This window comes from Spermophilus citellus (assembly GCF_964194105.1).
Source record: "Spermophilus citellus genome assembly, chromosome: 13".
Taxonomy (NCBI): Eukaryota; Metazoa; Chordata; class Mammalia; order Rodentia; family Sciuridae; genus Spermophilus; species Spermophilus citellus.
In genome coordinates this window covers 80086656-80107868 of record NC_138193.1, presented here as the reverse complement: position 1 = coordinate 80107868, position 21213 = coordinate 80086656, and the positions used below count along the sequence as shown (strand labels likewise).

Here is a 21213-nt window from a genome sequence, read left to right as displayed (position 1 = left end):
CCGCTCTCAACTACTCAGTCCATGCACTTTGATCTCAACTTAAGAACGCTCGTGTGTCCTGGTGTGAAAGGGCCAGGAAAAATATAACAGCTCTAGAATTTTTGTATTTTTCCCAACCAAAAGATAATTGTGGTGTCAAGTGCAAAGCAATGGTTCAGCTTAAATAGTGTATTTTTGAAGGCCCTTCTCAAGGAGTTGTGATTCTCAGAGAAAACATTTTGCTATATGGGTTACAGTTACAAATTTTATCATAGCAAAGAGAAGGGGGGACCAAAAGGGGGGGAAAAGCCAGACAGAATCATTTTCTCTCTCAAGTCGCTTAGAGGGCCCATTCTAGGACTCTTTCCAGGCTCCTATGATTAGAGACCTGCCTGTTTGTAGATATCCACAGATAAGCCCCAGATATGAGCACCCATGACACAGCTCTGCTGAACAAAGCAAGAGGATTGATTTAAAGAAAGAGGGCCAATTGAATGTGGATTCTTTGTTGCTGGCCTGGGAACTTGTAAGCAGGCACCTTTCAGGCCCAGGACAGCCTTACTCCCCAGAGCATCTATCCTATCTTCTTGTGATAATTGTCCTGCCAGGTCTACAGATAGTGGATATAGATAAGAAAGCCAGTGAAAGTGGATTGAGTGCAATTAGAAACTTATCCACACCAGAATTGACCTGTGATTGCATTTACAGGTAGAATCAGGTCATGAGTAGAGTACACAAAGTTCAGCAAATATATCTTGCAAAAGAAGAGGGATTCATTTTTTAATTGTTGTGAGTTCCAGATTTAGAACAGTTTGCTACTGTTCTACATGAAGACAACATGCCTTCACATGCATCATACAAACATGACCCAAGAAGGAAGCAGTGAGCTCCCTCTCCTCACAGAGCTTATGATCAAAGGCAAAGAAATATGTCAAAGTATTTTTATGAAATATAGAGGATATTATGACAAATTATTTATTGAAATATGATTACTTTTTGCTTTTTAAAGGAAAAGTTCGCTTTTCTGTTATCAATTGTTTTAAACAGAAAAAGGAGGCATTAAAACGAGGATGAAGATTAAAGTGCAAGTGAGAGAAGGTGAAGTGGAGAGAAGGGAAACTAAAGGAATCAAGGGAGGGATGAAAGAACTGGATAAAGGGAAGGCCTCTGGGGGCATTGCTGGGCTCTATCTGCTCTGGGGGCCTGTCTACATTTTAGGGAAGCAGTTTTTTCAGCCTAGAGGGCATGTCACCCAAACACGAGACACCAAGGTTTGACCACCAGTTGTAAATAGTCAGAATCTCCCAAGAGGCATCTTTTCCAACGTTCTGTTGGAGGAACCACCACTAACCAGTACCTAAGTCTATGAATCTCTGCAGGTATCTGGAAGCACTGTGCTTGGCCATTAAGCAGTGGGGCAGAGGAAGGAAGAAAGCAGGCACAGAGAAGAGAGGGTTCATAGTGAATGCTTTATAAACACTCTAAATGGGTGAAAAATAATGACCCCTGAATTCTTTGTGGTTCTTAACTCATGCTGCCACAAGATTGGTTATAGGGTCCATATCACACTGTGATATGAAAGTATTAATTGAATAGGGGCAATCAGAATTTCTATGTGAATAATGACTTAGAAATAATATTCTGCCTGGCTCAACAAAGGAATGGGGAACCAAGGCTTTGCTTGACTCCACAGTTCATTTGATGAGGTCAGATTTTTTTTTTAAACCCTGAGGTATATGCATTTTGTGTCCCATTTTAACTCTTAAATCTGATATGAATTTCTTTAGAGTAAATTAAGAAGAAGGGGGAAAAAATGAACAGAAGGAAAGATGTGATAGGTGCTAGAATTGTCCTTTAAGTTCAGTATGTGACTTTCTGACAGATACCTTCATCGCTCTTCTACATAGTAACCCTGGAGTTTAGTTGGTAGTAATGAGCCAATGTCAGATGTCAGTGTCTTAGTTTTGTGAAGTATAGGATGTGAACAATGGAAGAAACTGGGTGAACACCAGAAACTCTCTGTACTGTCTTTACAACTTTTCTGTAGATCTAAAATTATTACAAAATAAAACATTTATTTAAAAAAAATCCCAACCATGTAGACAGCTTTGCAATGACCATGTTTGATGAAGCGAGCTCTCAGCTCTACATTTATGGGAACATTTTCTTAATGTTTCTGCAAATGCATGCTCATTTAAATTTGATCTCCTGAAAAGCTGATGGCTAACCTCACATTCATGTATACCACCAGACAAGTCCCTAGCTGTCATGCTGAGACACTCACTTATCCAATATTGAATCAGAGAAAGGAGGATTTAGAATTATCTGACTTCTTGGAATGCCACCTAGCACTAAAATAAAATAATCTCTTAGCACGATTTCTAGCCAAAGCATACTGTATTACATTGTAAGTTGCTTTAAGGTTTGTATTTTCTATTAGGCTTGCTGTGTCGTGTATTCGTGATCATGTAAAAGTATCTAATGGTTACTGTAAAATTAGAGGCTGTCCAAACAAAACTTAAAATCCTAAAACTTTCTCTCCAAAGTGTGATAATTCTTGGCTACACTAGTAAACAGTTTGACATGTGTTTAAACATAATTCAATTTTTTTTCTACCAGATCGTCTTTTCTTAAAGGTATGTCTAATGAAGTGTGTGACTGTATAATAGAGGAGACAGTATTTGATTTTTAATTTTTATGTTAAATAGTTTTCACCATGTCATATGCCCATTTGAATTTTTTCAAATAAAAGACTAAACGTGTATCTGTACACTGTACTCACCACATTGTTTTACTTATGTTTGTATGTTCATCTTTTCCCTGAAGAGTGAACTCCTTGAGAGAATGGATGATGGATGGCCTCAGAATTCTAGCCCAGTGCAATACATATAAGGATTCAATAAATATTTGTTTGGGTGAATAAATGAATGAAATCGCATTCAAATGAATTACTTCCATTTTGAAGCGAACCAAATAACTGCCTCTTGATTTGCTCTCTTCACTGCCCTTGTTTTAGGATGGCCTCACAGTTTGGTCTGGTTCTTATCATTGCTATCATTCAGCTATGTATACTAACCTTTCGAATCTGTAAAAAGTAGTTAAAAGAAAGAGAAATTGTTCGTGTTTCAAAACCTATTATAATGCATTTTCAAATATGTCAGACACATCTTTGTTAAAATTAAACCAGGGATTGGTTTTGAGCGAATAGCCCTATATCCTTACAGATGCTGTGGATGGATGCATCTAAGCTGCTTATTATATTGATGGGTTTTGCTGCTCTGCAGCAAATGAAAACAGGCAGCTGCTTCCTCCATCAAAGCAAAAAGCAGCCTGAGTTTTTATTAACCGAGTGTTCATTTCTTCTATTGCCAAAATTCTTACACAAAACAAAAGAGCAGTTTTAGCACATTATTGCTTAACTAGACATGAACAACTGACAGCAAGTGATAAGCCTGTCTGCTTTTCACAACTGGTAATCATTTTTGGAATAGATGTTTTAATATAGTTGAATATAAATTTTGTAATTTACATCTACAATGGTACGTAAATTTATAGATCTAGTTTGTTGCAGGAGAATGAAGGCTATAATCATAAAAGGCTTTTCTCAGTGTTGTTTAATTTTTAATGACTATTTGAAAACTAGGGGAGGAAAATGAAATCAAATTCATTTCTTTAAAAAAAAAAAGAAAGGTGTTAAAGACAATCACACAAGTTGGTTGGAGACATTTGTAGATGGCCCCAGCAGAGCAAGACTGCTGTGTTTACAACCCGGACGTGCTTAGCACTACATTTCCACATTAGTTGCAGTGAGCTGCCTAAGTTTGTGCAGCAGCAGAAATTTCTGGAGAGTAGACCATCATGTTTCCTTGATATTAATGCATAATGATGAGTGGAGAGACAGGAAGGACTGACTGAGCCCTGGCCATTTTCCACAGCGGAGATGCTCAGCCAGCTCTCATATATATTTTGCTTCCTTTTCTTCTTTTGCAATCTCAGTATCACTACTTAACTTTCAAATGGAATGGCAGAGAGGGGTTTGTTTAAAGTGGGTTTAGACTGCACTTCAATAAGATGTTGCCTTACTTACCAAATCAATTGGCTGAGTGGTGTTTTTCCTTTTGGAACTTGCTAACAGCAATTCCTGCTCTAGGAAGGGGAGGTGATCCTTCTCCTTCCCTCTTCCCCACAGAGAAGTGATTCTTTCCTCAAGTCCATAAGAAGGGGAACTTGGGATCAGGCAGTTTTGATACTCTAGAACACACCCTCCACACAACATGATAAAGTGCTGTTGTCTAGCAAGCCTAACATCAAGGCTGTTTAATAAATGCATGTGGCTTTTGCACCCATCCCTTGCACAGCCTGAGGACCCTTTTCTTTCCAGGAAAGTTTGCATACATGTGCAGAACCTATGTGCCCCATAGAACACAGGGCTTTTAATTGGTTTGGAATTTAGCTACAGTGTTCACCTGGAAGTGAAATAAAAACTGGACTCTAAGGCAGGAAGCTACTTTAGAAATCAAATTCATGAATCACAGTAACTTGGTAGGAAGCTCGCTCTTGTTTTATTTTGGTATGCCATAGAACAAACAATGTCGATGTTGTGAAGTGGCTCAGTACCTAAGATAAGGAACAATAACAATTATTCCTAATACTTTCTTCTTTCTTGTATTTGGTGTATCATTGCTCTTACATGATTTTTTGAGGCTCATCACAGTCCTATTTTTAAAGGGAAAAGGGTGATCTGATCTGAGTGATGGCCTAATCACTCCACGCTGAAGGAAATTTAATTAACAAAGGTGGTTCTAATTCAAACAAAGTAGGCATGTAGGGAAGATTTGACTTCTAGGCTCATTTTGAATTCCATCTAAAATATTTCCTACTGGAGGTTTAAATTTGGGATTTTGATATAGTAAGGTATTTCAGCCAGTCTAATTTCTTTAAAATGTCATAAAATAGAACCCATTAACAATTTTATAGCTTTTATTTGGAGATGGACAAATGTAATGATCTACACCCATTGGATTTAGAGTGGGAAGAGCCTTCAGAAGTCAACTTGACTCTCCCATTTTATTCCTGAAGCTAAAAAATCATATATGACTTGCACAAAGTCCTTGAATTTATTATTGACAGGGCCATTAAAACTAGAAACTACTCCTTGATTCCAGAATCGGCCGATATATTGGGACAACATAGTATAAATTGGACTCTAGAGGTAGAGTATGTGGTCCCAAATCCTGGTCATAGCACTCAAGCTTACTGTTGTTTAACTAGTCATAATGATGATGCGTGTCATTTAGGGTTGTTTAAGGATTAAGTGAGATACCCATATAAGGTACATAGCCTAGTGTCTTGCCTTGGTGTCAGGACAGGGTTGTGGTCTCCTTCTATCTTCATAGACATCCTCATAGACAACACTTTACTAGGCATGCAGATTAAAATTGAAGTTTTAAATCTTAGTGCAGTTTTAACTGGGTCACAACCATAAACAGACCATCTTGTAGTCTGAGAATTTATTGTTGAAATACCTGAGTAATTTTTTGTGCCCTTTCACTTCTCCTTCCAGGTGCTCATTGTCTGGACTTCCCATAGTTTTTTGGCTTCTTCAGAAACAGGGAAAGAAACAAAATTTCAGAACAAGTCATATGGACCCTTGATTTTTATGAACCAAGATAGTGGAGCCCAGAGGTTAAGAAGAGTGGCACTAGCTGGGCACAGTTGGGAACGCCTGTAATCCCAGTGGCTAGGGAGGCTGAGACACGAGGATTGCAAGCTCAAAGCCAGCCTCAGCAAAAGCAAGGTGCTAAGCAACTCAGTGAGACCTTGTCTCTAAATAAAATACAAAATAGGGCTGGGGATGTGGCTCAGTGGTTGAGTGCCCCTGGGTTCAATCCCCAGTAACCCTGCCCTCCCCCAAAAATAACGGTTCCAGAGTCGGATTACCTGGGGTTAAGTGCTAACTCTGTGACAGCGCCACTGTTTGATTCGGGGAAGGTGGTCTTAAACTCCCTGTACCTTAGTGTCTTCATCTGCCTGACAGTGCCTGGGAAGTGGCAGAATTCAGTAAATGTTAGAGTGTCACAGTCCTGTTGTTCTAGGCTATGCGGATGTTCCCTTCCACCCTGATTTATTGGTGTTCTCTCTGAGCAGGCTGCAAAAACATAGGGAACCCTCTGCTTGGTCATTTATTGTTCAGAGCATGTCTGTTAATGGGTTGGAGCGGTAGAACAAGTATTGTCCATATATATGAAATTCTTGTTCAAGATTGATTTTCAAAGTTCCCAAAGCTAGGGCACATTTTTCCAAAGTTTGATTTTGGTTTGACTTTGTAGGTTATTATAATTAGGAATAAGAATCTCCATAAAGGTATAAAAATGTAATCAATGTTGGTATAATTCTCTAGATAGAAGCATTTCAAAGTGATAATAATAGCAGCAGACCTGGTAACAACAACTAATATCATAACAAATGCGCTACTTGCCAGATTCTGTCCTAAGGGCCTTATGTGCGTGTCTCTTTTTTTTTTATGTGCGTATCTCAATTAATTCCCATGACACTCTTATAAGTAGGTACTTTTATCGCTTGTACTCAACAAACAAGAGAACCCAGGCATTATCCAACAATGCTGGCTAAAGAAGCAACACCTCTCAGCTGGTAGTTATTTTATATTCTGTTAACATGTTTTATTTTCTTCACAACACTACTCAGTACCTGAAATTATCTTTTTTATTGTCTATTGCCTCTATTAAAGTTATTTAGACAAATACCATATTTCAATCACTGTTGTGTCCCCAGCTTCTAGAACTGGCCTGGCTGCTAATTGAATGAATGAAGAGGGTTAAAATGTTTAAATACCTCACCAAGATCACAGAACCATCAGAGCTGGAATTCAAGATGAGCTCTAACTTCAGAACATAAGATCTGGTTTTCTACTGTAGAAATAGAATTTTTATAGCTTAAAGTCCCTCTGAATATAATCTAACCTAAGGCTGTCATTTGCAGATGAGGATACTAAAGCTCAGAGAGGCAAAATTCCTTTCTAATTTCTCAGAGTTTGCTAGTAGCAGAGCCAGAATCAGACTCCAGGCCCCAGGGTGGCATTTTTTTGCATCATGAATTCATATAAAATTAAAGTAAAATCCTATATGTGTCTGCTGTACATCATCTGCCCATTTATTCATGCCCCAGATCTGAGTCACAGTTGACATTTCCCTCTCCCTACTGCCCCCTTCATTAATTAACTAGTAAATGTCAGTTTACCTTCTAAATAATCTCAAATCATTCCACTTTCCTTCAACTGCACTAACCACCACCCAAACCACCCTCAGCTCTCACACCTGGATCATTATAGTAGATCCTACTTAGTTTCCTCCTACCTCCCTTGCCCCCTTTCAATGTTTTCTTTACAATAACTAGGGTTAAATTCTACAATGTAAATCTGATCTGCTATTCTGCTGCTTAAAACATAGCATTTATTTTAAGGTATGACTTAAAATTCTTAGCATGGCCTTGGAGCCTATGGGGTCTAGCCCCTAACAACTTCTCCGGTCTCATTTTGTACTGCTCTCTTCCTTTCTCTTTCATTCTGTAGCTCCACTGACCTTATTTCTACTAACACCAAGCCCTTCCCCTCTTCAGAACTTTATTTCATGGGGCTCTTCTTTGATGGAGAGCTCTCCTTTCCATCCCTGTCCCTCTCTTCCCCATTTATGGTCTTGAATCCTCTGGATCTCAGCTTTCATGCCATTTATACCAACCTCCCCCGACCTCTCCCCAGCTAGATTGGGTCCCTTGTGCTAAGTGCTCATAGCACCCTCTGTTTTTCCTACATAGCATTTATTACAGTTGCAATTTGGCACATTATTTGTGTGATTATTTATTTAATGTCTCCTTCAACTTGTCAGAAGCCCCAGTAACTATGCCATCTTATTCCCTGGTGATCCACAGGGCCTGAAACATAGCAGATGCCCCCAAATTATTTGTGGAGCATTCTGTAGGCCTTTTATCGATTCTCACTCTGGGTTGACATATCAGTGACAAGGCAGAAATGTGAATTGTATTAAAGGAAAAGAAGCCAGGGAAAACACTGAAAATAACCCAAGAAACTTACCTCCCCATTCTGGTATGAGTTGTTTTTCATTTTGGTAACATCTACCAGTGCATCTCTTCTTCAGAAGGTTCAACAGCTTAGTTAAGGGTGTACTGGCCTCTCCACTTGAGTCTCAGATTTGAGAGGCCTTACTTCCGACTCCAGTGTGATGGACATGATCATTTAGTTTGAGGAAGATAGAGAAGGGTGCTGCTTCAGTAGAACCTCAGCAGATCACAGAAAAGTCTTATCTCTGCTGTGAGAGCTGGCCGTGTTGTCATCACAGAGCAAGGAGAAGCCATCACCACAAGAGGAGGGAGCCAGCAGTGTTACCTGTCGGATGCTGTCTGTCAAAGCGTTAGGGCTTCCCTTTAACAGATCTATGGGAAAGCAAAAGCTCTCAAATGGAAGTCTCATGCATAGCTGGACACTCATGTCACTTGATTTTAGGTTTTGCTCAGGCTTCTGGTCATTAATGAATGCGTTTCCAGATTGACCACAAAACTTGGTCATTTAAAATAATTCTAAACTAACTACTTCACTAACAGTAACAACAAAGTAGATCATATTGCAAACCTCCCTCCTCACGGTGGTAGTTTGGTGTTGACTTGCCACAGACTTTCTGAAGTCTTACAAGTTCAACAGGCCCCACTCTGTCTGAAACATCTTCAGGGAACCAAGAAAATGCATGCGATGAAACCAAACAACCAAGGAAACCCAAATATACTACTTGGATCCAAGTCTTCTTTTGTCCAAAGAGTGCTCTTATTTACCTAATGTTTTTACAGAGGCTTATGGGATGAAAGAGGTCTTTTTTTCCTCTGAAATTAACATATTTGATTTATGCAGAAACCACTAAAGAAGAGGAAACTACATGCCTCTGAGTAGCATTTAAGGTAGCATCTGGATCCATGATATATGTTCTAGAGAACACGTTTTCTAGAATAAACTATTAACTAAAATGCTTTGTGAAATCTTGTTTTGATCAATACTTTAGCAACTCTACGTGCCACTCTGCACTTTCTGCTCTGCCTCATTCATCAGCTGATATTAAGAATGTAACAGGAACATCTAGAATTGACTGATTAAGCTCAGGACATCACCATGAGTATTCTTGGCTTATATGTTTTTCTAAAAATTATTCTCATTTTTCCAATGAGTTTCTCTCTGTTCCATGAAACCCTGCTAGTCACTATTCTTCCAGAATGTACACTAAAGTCCCACCACTCAGAACTTATTCATGCCAAAATGTACTCTAAGATGCAAATAATCATTATATGTTGTGGACTCCAGAACTATCCACAAAGGTATATGCAAAATATAATATATTTCTGGGTTACAAGTAAAATTGGAGATTGAATAATGCATTAAAGTTAATTCCCTTGAGAAACCTCACTAAACCATTATAAAGAGGTATTTTTAGGCATAAGGTCACATATCACATAAAATGATAAAATTAGAGAACATATAATAATATAATTTTCAAAACTTGAAGGCAAATGTGTGAGAACTCATTGAATTAGCAGATGTGAGAAAGCTAACAGTTGGGAAAGTTGACAGTTGGTACTTCTGAAAGGTTCAGGAATCGGTGGCACCAGGTACATATAAGAATAGGAGTTCAATGGGACGAAAATACGGATAATTTATAAAACATTGTTTAAGAAGCAGGTATACCCAGGCATGGTGGCACACACGTTGGTAATCCCAGGGGCTTGGGAGGCTGAGACAGGAGGATCACGGGTTCAACACTAGCCTCAGCAGCTTAATGAGGTTATAAGCAACCTAGTGAGACCCTGACTTAAAATTTTTTTAAAAAGTTAAAAAGGCTGGAATGTGGCTCAGTGGTTAAGTGCCCATGGGTTCAATCTCTGGTACCAAAAATTAAAAAAAAAAAAAAAAGAAGAAGAAGAAGAAGAATCAGTTATATCCCCATTCCAGGGGGAAATTCCTGAACAACCGCGCTCATTCACTCCAACACAAGTTGGATGGGGTTCCAAGTGTTTAGGAAAGGACAAGGAGGTTTATTCTTTAGAGAGAGTTAAACTGGGGATGTGGGGGGAACACCAAAAACAGAGTATATACTAAAAGCAGTGAAGAGATTAAATGGATTTATGCAGACTGAATGATGAGCACTTCAACTCCACCCCACCCACTGTCAATCTTCTTTACCTCCAATCAGCTTTTAGTCTTCCTACTCTTCTGTTTAATGAGACAACAAAGAATTTCCAGATAATTTTTGTAAAGCTTTTGATGTGACAAATGCCAGTTGATAAACAGGAAAAAAGAAACATCTTGAATAAAATAGGCTATATAAATATAAGAAAAGATAAAACAAACTACAATTAATATTTCAAATAATTAAGAAAAGATGTGGCATTCATGCAATAGGAACAGGATGCTCCATAAAAGAAGTATTCAGAGAACCACTATCAACAGTAGCAGCAAAAAAGAACAGTAAAAAGATTAGAAGATTAAGTTGAAGAAATTTCTAAGAAAGTATAAAATGGTTTAAAAAAATGGAAAGAAGGAGAAAAATTAGGAGTTCAAGCATCCAAATAATAAGAATTCAAGAGAAGAGTGGAAGTAAAGAAATAATCAACGGAACTTTGCAAGAAACTTTCCAGGAGCTGAAAAACACAGAGTTTCTAGATTAAAATTAACCATGGAATCAAGCAGATTCTCAAACATTTGCCTCCCATACACTCTTTTTTCAAGAAACTATTAAAGGATGTATTACACCAGAATGAAGGAGTAAACGAAGACAGGGCGGAACAAAGAACAGAGGAAACAAAGAGATGCAACACAGAGAAGGGCAGAGGGAAGCCTGGGGTGATAATGAAAATTGATTCTAGGTGAGCTAGTATGCACCAAGCAGAGAGGGCAGCCAGTTTAGACTGAAGCAGGCCAGAAGGTACCAGGAGAGACTTGCTCATGGGGTTAGTAGAATACATGATGAGAATGAATGTATTGAGAATTTCACAACGGGAGTTTGAAGTCGGAGGAAAAAAAAAAAGACAATTACAAACTCCAGAGAAAACAAAAATGTACACATGGAGGAAAAGTAATCATAATTTACTGCATAAGTCAGCTTTATTTCACTAACAATAAAATCAACAATGAGAGGTGATCTTACCAAAATTATAACAGAGAGAGAGAGAGAGAGAGAGAGAGAGAGAGAGAGAGAGAGAGAAACTAGAACTATAATATTGTACTGCAACATTAAGCAGATAGTGAGAGGTGAATAGGAAGCATTAATTGATGTGGAGACAGGAGTAGAGATAAAGGCAAAGAGTATTCATCTTCCTTTTGTGGGGGGCGGGGAAGGGGTGTCAGTAGATTTTTGCCTAAAATGGAAAAATCAAGAATAAGCAAAACAAACATATAGAAATATGGAAGTAATTACTAGAAGAATCTGCCTGCTAAAAATGTTGAAAGTAGTAGTTTCTGGAAAAGAAGGAAAACTGGAGAGTGGGACTGGGTACTATTATTTGTTTTCATCATTCTAATAGACCTCTATGCTCTTTAAACTGTGTTTGTGGAACTTCTTGAAAATACAGTCTTTTTAAAGATCATTTTATTTCCGAAAATAAGAAAAAGAAATCTTGTTAAAAAAATAACAGCTTTATTGAGGTGTAATTCACATACCATACAGTTCACCCAAAGGTTTTAGTATATTCCCAGAGTTGTGCAACCATCACCATGATCAATTTTAGAACATTTCATCACCTCCAAAAGGAATTTCATACCCATTAACAGTCATATCGCATTTACACCTAACCATCCTGGCCTTTGGCAATGATCATACTACATTCTGTCATTATGGATATGCCTATTCTGCACTTGTCTCTGAATTTCAAAGAAATGGAAATGCATGACATGGTGCTTTGTAACCAGCTTCTTTGATTTAGTATGTTTTCAGGTTCTATCCATGTTGTCATATGTATCATATTTATTTGTTTTTATTGTCAAATAATAGTTCATTGCATGACAGACCACATTTTATTTATAATTTATCAGTTGGTGGACATTTTAGTTGTTTCTGCATTTTGGCTATTAGGAATAATGCTACTATGAACATTTTGAATATATTTTTGTATGGACACGATTTCCGTTTTCTTGGTTATAGGCCTAAGAGTTGAGTCGCTGGGTCATGTGGTAATCTAAATTTAACTTTTTGAGGAATGGCTAGACAGTTTTCCAAAGTAGGTGCCTCATTTTACATTCCAACCAACAGTGCAGGAAAGTTCCACTAGATCCTCACCAACATTTGTTATTTTCTGACTTTTATATGATGGCTATCCTAGTGAGTGTGAAGTAGTAACTCATTTCAATTTTGATTGGCAGTGATATAATTCATGAAAACATAACAGATAGTAAAAACAAAATAGATTGATAAAATCCTATCTTAGCAAGTAACAAACATTCTTATTGAGGGTATAGGTTGATACAAGTTTTCACAAAGGACAGTTAGGTACAGGTTGTATTTCTCTTATCCTAAGTGCTGAGGACCAAAAGCATTTTAGATTTCAGGTTTTTTTATTTTGTAATATTTACATATACCTACTGAGCTATCTTAGGGCTGGGACTCAAATCTAAACACAAAATTCATTAATGTTTTATATATAACATATATGTAGCCTGAAGGTAATTTTCTATAATATTTTCAGTATGCCTGAATTTTGACTACAACTTATCACATGAAGGCAGGTATGGAATTTCCCATCATGTTGGCACTCAGAAAGTTTCAGATTTGGGAGTATTTTGGATTTTAGGTTCTAGGTTAGGAATGCTCAACCAGTTTATCAGAACGTGAAATGTACTTGATGTTGGACCAGATTTCCCATTCCTAGGTATGACCTAAGGAGAAAATCAGATGTTGGGAAAGTTATGTTCTTAATTGTACTACTATTTATAACCTTATAATATCAAAAACTTTGAAACTAATATAAATATCTACCCAGAAGAAACAGGTTAAGTGAATTCTGATGCACACATAGAATGTCTAGGCAATCATTGCAAATAATGGTATAAGTAAGGTATATTTGTATTATCATGGGAAGCTTTCTACCACATATCAAGCAGGGCAAAATCAGACTATTGAATACCTGCATGAAAAGGTCTCAATTGTGTAAAATACCTTAGAAAGATTTTTTGGAATGATGTCCAAAATGTTAAAAGTGATTATATTCCTGGTAGTGAAATTTTACCTAATCTTTTTTTTTCAAACTTTCTCCTTTGTATTTTTTTTTGTATTTAATTTAGTTAAAAATCAGTCTGTATAATTTTTTTAGAAAATCATAAAACTATTTTAAAAGACTGCATTTAAGTCCCATTTTTATATTTAATCAAGGCTTAAAATTTAGTTAAATACCTTTCCCCTATCATTATTTTTTGAACCTCACAGCCATCTACTAAAGGCATAAAGAAATTCATTTTTGTGGTAATTATATCCACTTAGTGTAGAACACTGTCTTGGGCTCTTCCTTCAGAGAATTTTATTATGTACTTCGGTCTCTGTGAAGTTCTTTTTATGTGGAGTTATGCCAGATATAGGACTTCAGGGTCATGTCAGAGCTCAAGGATAGGAACGAGGTACAAATCTTTCTCCATATATTCTGGTTATTGGAATAATTGTTTCACTTATTATTTTACAAGTTAAGAAAGTTCTCTAGATGTATTGCCTACATCTCACTCATTAATCCTCACAATAATTCTATGAGGTTGATACTGCAATTATAATATTTTACAGATGAGGAGCCTGAGGCACAGAGAAGTTAAATAACCTGTCCAAAGTTTGTCAGCTGAGGAATGACAGATCAGGGACTGAAGTCCAATGATTCTGGTCCCTAAGCACCTGTGATATTTGCTTCTGTACTCCACTGCCTCTCTGACTTTCCTCCTAAATATGATTCCAAATACTTTCTTGCTTGTTTTTCTTCCAGACTCTCATTCTTACCATACATGCCCAGGAGGCTGAGGTAGGGTGTATCTGCCTAGGCTTTCCTGCAGCAAATGCTCTTTGCAGCTACCTCTTTACTGTTCATGTATTTACCCATTGAATCTCATAGGTTATTTACTGTTTCCTTGACATTCTCTTCTCTGAAATGTTTGGATCTCTTATTCCCAGAAGTTGGAGATTCATCTTGGCTGGGGGTGGGAGCAGGTTTGTTTTTTTTTTAAAGATGTATTTCAACTTTGCATCAAGACCTGGCGGCAGAGTGCTTAGGGCTGAGACAGAACACAGGCAGCTCTTCCCAAGGCTGCCTCAGCCTTAGGCAGAGCCATGCCTGAGTCCAATCACTTGGGAAAATCATATAATTTTTATAAAACTACAGCTTATTCTAATTATTGGAATAATATATGCTCACTGTAAAAATTTTAGAAAGTATAAAAAAGTATAGAAGAAAAATATAAAAGCGCTTATGGCCCTACGCTCCCATGATAACCACTAGTAACTGTCATTTCCATACACACATTTCTTTAAGGTATTCATATATGTTCATGAAATCTAAACCTTCTAAATAAATTTATAGATGATAATTTTAGAAAAATGCTCATTCATGTAATTTGGTACATAGGTGTATTTGTTAAATTTAAAAATATGCCAAAGCTGGAGAAATTAAAATTTCTTAATTTTGTACTCCAATTTGATTTTTTTAAAAAAAGAAAATAATTGTAAATATTTTTAAACATTAATATGAAAAGATACGATGGCCTCAGTGTGTATATTTTCCTCTGAGAGTAATTTCTCCATTTATTTTTTATCTACAGAGGCTACATATAGAGTGTGCCTTCAACGTACGCTTCTTGATTTTATGTGTACAACATTAAGATTTACTTGAAATACCATCAGATTTTAATTTTTGACATCTATAATTTTGGTTGTTATCGTCTTAGTTATTCTCTTGTGATTGAAATTTAGTAAACTTCATGAAGATGTTTAACTGTTACCCTGGGGAAAAGGGATATAAATCTCACCATTATAAAAGCAACAACAATGAAAGAAACTCATAGGGCGTGACACGTGATAGGCAGTAACTATGTTAAGCTTGATTTGGATTGAGATAGTTTGTGCTGAGCCTAATTTTTAAAAGGCATTTCATGATGGAGTGACTCCCATAAATCACACGTCCACCCTCTCGTGTCTTCTAGGTGTCTGGCCATCGGAGGAGGTCCTGGCTTACTACTGCCTCAAGCACAAGGAGGTTTTCAGGTACAGAGCTTCACTTACAAGATCCATGTTTAGCCCATCATGTTTAGTGAATCTGCACATTGAAAACAGCCTTGTTTACAGTCTTCCAATTAAATTGTTAGAAACCAAGAAAAAGGAAAAAAAAAAAGTTCACCAGGAACACATGTTGCTTCTGAAAAGAAATCTGCATTGCCTTTGGGTACTAATACTGCACAGCAAGCTTTTTGCTATATGTCAAAGGCTTTTGATTTCCACTGAAGGCATTTTATTTCACTTTGATTTGGGGGAAAAAAAAGTGAAGCTCCAATCAATCCTTACTGATTGTGAAGGTTGAAAAGAAATAACAACAACAACAACAAAAAAAAAAACCCACAATAAAAACGTTCTTTAAACTTCTGCTGGGGAAGCCTCTACAGAATATTTGATAAATAAACACCTCATGGCTATTATTTAAAGATGCCATCCCACCCCTAGTTTTAAAGGTATTTTTATGTGCTTGACAATATGTATTTGTGAAATATAAATTACTATTACAGATTCATGCTACAGAAATAAGTGTTTTCAAGTGTTATGCATTATAGATCAATCTGTGCGTGGGATTTAGGAAAAAGAAAAAAATTCCTTTTATTTAAAAATTCTAAAGATGTTTGGTAGACCCAGAAAATATAGGTTTCTCGTTTTAATTCTTATTTTATTTTATAAAAGTCATCCAATATATACTTCCTGAAACAGCCCATTATGATTCCCGACAAGCCGTTAGTGATCACGGTATGTGTTTTAACAATATATACTTACAAGATTGGGTCAGTAATATGTATTTTTTGATGCTTGAAGGGTCCATATTTACCAACCAGTCTATAATTACTTTGAACAAACTAAATGCTCATTGAGTGCATTTCCAGATATGATTATCCTCTTTTGGCTTCTTCTCCCTTTTCTCTCCCCCCACTCCCTTTTAATTTTGCTTTTTTTCTCCTCTTGAGGTAATAAACTTCCCGAACTGGGAAGAAGAAACAATCTTAGGAATCTAAGCATATAAAATAAGAACAGGGCAATTTTGAATTTGGGCTGCAGAGCTGCCCTGGAAGTCTGGCATTTGCTCATCTCGCTGTGCTTAAGCTTGACTGGAGCTCCAATCAGCGAGCAGTGGGCCAGGGCGAGAATGTCACACGTTGAGGGCTGATATTTAGGCACAAAGGGGAAGGTAAGTGCAGAATGGCACACTAGACTGTGAGCTTTAACTCTGAGCCCCTTTACTTTGGAGCGGTGAAGCCAGAGCCCAGTCATTACTTCAGTCTGGGTCTGTGGCTTAACCGTATTATGTCCCTGCATTGTTTATTCGCTGTGTTGTGTTGGGGTCAATTGTGATTTAAGTGTTAATTGCTAAATGCTCTTTGTGTAATTGTGCTTTATGGGGGCGGCTCAGCTTTCCAAAATCTATGTTTGTTTGAGATTTTTTTTTTTTAATTCAGGATTGCATCTATTTGTGTGTGTTGTATGTGACTATAATATAGGTATATACACACTCACATATATTCTTCATTTACTTGTCTAACTGTTTTTGAAGGCATGAATGTGGATTAACAGTGTTATCCTTTCCTAACAATTATCTTTCGTTACTCTAGCTAGTTTAGTTCTAAAAGACAGCGCCATTGACAAGGGAAAAAAAGGGAACCTTCTCAGATTTTTCAGCTCAGCGGTGGTAATGTTGCAGTGAACACTAATGAGGGAACCCCCACTGATTTGCCTGCTTTGTGACTTTTCTATTTCATAATTATTTTTAAAACGCAAAACGACATGAGGTAGCCTAGTCATGTCTCCACAACTTCCTGGTAGCGCCGTTCTTACTGCAGATGGCAATTTGTTCTTGTAACATATATATCTCTCTGACCATTTTCATCTAATTTGTATGGGTTCTACCATTTCTTTTCTCTCTTTCAGGGACCTTGCTGTGTGTGAGCTAGGGGGTGGCATGACATGCTTGGCTGGGCTCATGGTAGGTCTTTTCTCAATTCCAATCCCATTCAGAGGGAGGAACAAAAGGAAAAATGTTCCAGGGCCTCCAACTGCTGGGTCAGAGAACCGTCAACAGCATCAGCTGCGGTCAAGCTGCCGGGTCTTGAGAGACCTTCTAGATTGACTTACTTTCGGATCATATTGATTTTATGGTTGCCTCGATGAGCAGAAACATTTTACCCCAGTGTAGTCAATATCGCTTGTTGTGACATTCCAGGCCTCACACAGTCTTTCTTTGCCATAGCGAAAGCATTTTTTTTTTTTTCAGATTATAGTCCCATTTGCTAAGATACAGGAATAGCCCGGCGAATCACAGTTGGAGCACCATGATATAGCTGCTAATGTTTTGCCTGCATTATTACACCAACAAACATGATCCAGAGCGCTCAGTAATTAGATTCTTTTGAATTAGATTGGCCATTCAGGAACGTCGTTCCCCATTCTCTGGGTTCTGAGTCATGTATTCAGGAGATATTATGTAGCAGCACAGTGCATTAGACAAGTTTTTATGTCTCTACAAATAAAAGCATATTGTTACACTGATTGGCATTTGACAAACCTGTCGCTCTTATACAATGTGTCGAGGTTACAGCCCAATGTGCGAGCATGTCAAAGCTCACAAAAAAATTACCCTCACAAAGCCATCTGCCTGCAATGCAAAGTTATATGAAGGGCATCAGGCAGTCAGACAGAAGCAGGCTGAAAGGCAGAGTGACAGCCTTGTATGATGGCTCTACTAGATAAACAGAAGCCCACAAATGAAAGCCTCTCAGAATACCATCATCCGCTGTCACAATGCAATTACCGAACAGAATGATAGCAAGATAGAGGCTCCCGCAAATGGAATGATAAAAGTATTGACTGATTTGATTGAATGATTAAAATAATGCAGACATAAAATGAAAAAAGATTGAAGATTGTTACAGAGAAATAGGTGAGGAAGCATGATACTGAAGGGTTGTCACTCCTGTCTTCACTTCCACACAGACAAGCATATTTGCTCATTGTTTGCTGTGCTCCTTTTTTTTCTTTCTTCTTCTTCTTCTTTTTTTTTTCAGGTTGCTATTTCTGCAGATGTCAAAGAAGTTCTGTTAACTGATGGGAATGAAAAGGCCATCAGAAGTATCCTTATTCAGATAGAAAATGGGTTTGTTGTGCTCATTCCTTTTTCCCGGCTGAGTAACAATTGATATAAAGAAAGACAGCATGGGGTATTAAAAAAGAGTCCCCCCCACACACACGATCAGTAATTAAGAAGAAGTAGAAATATATGAATTTGTCGCATAGGACTACATGGGTTTTTTTTTTTCCTTCAGTTAGATTTTTATAGACACTTCTCATTAAAAGAGCCCGTGTTTGTGAGCCTCTCAAGACAGTAAGAAAATTTATTTCACAATCATGTTCAAGCACACTTCTTGCTCTTTTATTTTCATTAAGACTTGCCAGCATTAAATAAGTTATGTAATATTTATTTAATGGGTATTGCTTGCAAATATTAACTTCCAGCATCAGGCTTGTTATTACCACTTCTGCAATTGTTATTATACATACCAGGTAATATCGTACCTATTCTAATTGCCAAGGAGTTACCTATATCCCCACTGGAAACAGCTATCAGTTCTTCATTATTTCCTTTTATTTAGGATTATAAAAGCTATCTCCCTTTTTTTCTGCTATGCTATTACAGTTCAAACCCCATTATATTAGATTATGCTTTACTAATATGTACACAGAGTCCATGAAAATTGAACTGTACTTTAACTAAGAAAGCAAGCATAATTTGTGGCTACTTTAGCAGTCAAGCTGATTTGCTCAGGGGCAGTTAACAGCCGTTAGAAATTGAGAGGAAAAGTGGAAGATGTTTGCTTTGATTTCTTTCTTTCTCTCTCTCTTTTTTTTTTTTTTTTTTTTTTTTGGTGTGCCTTACATTACATGATGAGGGAAGCAGCCCACTTATTTGAATTGTAGGCCCCTAAAATGCCAACGCAACTTGGGATTTTTTTGCCGCATCTTACATAAAACCTATTTTTGATTCTCCTTTTCTACTTCCGTTCTATAATTTTTTTTTAAATAAAATTCGCTGCAGCTCCATCAGGCTGCTCGCAGAGGAGGAAGGAGGAACAAGAAGCACAGTAGCTAATATTGTTCAGCGGCACTTGTGTGCTCTACAGAGCCCCACCCAGCTAATTGCCTGACAGACCTAAAAAAAAAATTCAGGAAGGAAAAACAGCCAATCACAATCTTGGCCTTTCACACAAGAGAAAGAGATCACAAAAGGTGCTTCCTTTTTTAAAATGCAGGATTTTAATCATAATCTTGAGACTGTCGCAAGTTTTTCAAAATATTCCTGAAGATGAGCTGATGTTGTTTCATGCACTCTGCTTTATTCTGAGTTATTCTGTGCATGTATCATTTCACTCTGCTCCTCCTCCTTCTGTCAGAGAACACAGAGAGCAAGAGGAAGCTCAGGTATGCCAGTTCAGCCCCAAAGGATTTTTTTTTTTTTTTTTTTTTTTTTTGCAGGGAGAGAAAAGCAGGAATATTGAACATGAATAGATTATTTTAGCCACAGAAACTTTCAGATTGGGGCCAGTAAACTGAGATTTTTTTTTTCTTTTTTCCCCCTCAAGTCAGCAGGTGTCTTATTTAAAAAGCATCAGAAACCAATTAGAACTTTTATCAAACTATGGGAAGCATCTGCAGTTAGTATGTAATTTTAATTGTACTAAAATTATTATTGAGCTAAACTACAGAGCTTCCAGAGAAGGGAAGCAATGCTAATGTCATTAATTACCGCACCTTTGCTTTAAACAGCAAAGATGCCATGCCAGCTCTTGAAATCAGAGAGGAAATCTCAGATTCTGCATTCACTCTGCTGGCCTTTCAAAGAAATGATTGGTACAGCCCCCTCCCAAGAAAATGGATTTTTAACATTTGGTCCTCAGAAGCTCAGCCCTGAGAGTGCTTTATTGTGCTGGGTTTTACAATGGGTTTAATATAGCGGGGTGCCAAAGGGCAGGAGGGGAAGAACTTTACAATGTAGATAAAGTAGGTCCTTTCAGGATGCAGACCAAAACTGGTCGTGTGTTTTATTTCATCTCTTAGGACTTTCCTGATAGAATTCAGTTTTTTCATGCAGTTGTTCTATGTTTGTGTTCCTTTTTCTGTTGTAACTAGATCTAATTTTTTTAATTAACAGAAAAAAGCATGCATAAAGCCTTAAAATTGGCAATGTGTTTTTCCTGCTTTTAATACTAATGTTGTTCTTGATTTGCTAACAGAGCCGACAATGGGCATCCATCGTAATCTGTTTTACTGAGTGAGGTTAATATTAGTGAATCCCCCCCACCATTTGTGTGCCCACTTTCTGTAAGAATAACTAATTCACTGAATCACATACTATTGATGCATATAGATAGAAACAAACTCATTTTAAAATTACTGTTTACATCTTTCCTCTAAAATTTTACGAAGCCTAAATTATACAGCAGTTGTAGGATATTAACCAAAAAATTACTTTCTAAAAAGTAAAAGTGGATGTCAACAAAAAAAGGGGGGGAACATTGCCAGAAGCCAGAAAATCTCTAAGCAAAGCTGCTAATTATTCTTAATGGGCAAGATGAGCACATTAAGAAACAAATGAATACATCAGTGAAATGTAATTGAAAATCGACCTGGTAATCACACATCACATCTGAGTATTGGCCTGTATGTTATTCTCATCATTTTAAAAATTATTTTTGTTGTTCTTGGCTTCTGAATTTAATGAATTCAACTGAATCTTACTTCCTAGTCTCTTAAGCTTCCAAGATTCTGATTTTTACCATTTTTTTAAATGAAACAAATAGAATTTTCTATTATTTCTCTTTAATTTTATTATTGCTATTTGTAATATGTGAGGCAATGAATGATTAGTCTTGAATATTTATATCACAGAAGC

The 21213-nt window shown here is 37.2% G+C and overlaps 1 protein-coding gene across 2 annotated transcripts in view; it reads left to right on the top strand.

The window, feature by feature from the left end:
• Nucleotides 1-21213, top strand: part of CAMKMT (calmodulin-lysine N-methyltransferase) — a 406855-nt gene that overhangs the window by 328279 nt on the left and 57363 nt on the right. For both annotated transcript variants that reach the window (XM_081265565.1, XM_081265566.1), the window contains exons 4-6: nucleotides 15218-15278; nucleotides 17199-17253; nucleotides 18332-18395. In XM_081265565.1, coding sequence (XP_081121691.1) covers nucleotides 15218-15278; nucleotides 17199-17253; nucleotides 18332-18395 — 180 coding nt within the window. The remainder of the gene's footprint in view (nucleotides 1-15217; nucleotides 15279-17198; nucleotides 17254-18331; nucleotides 18396-21213) is intronic.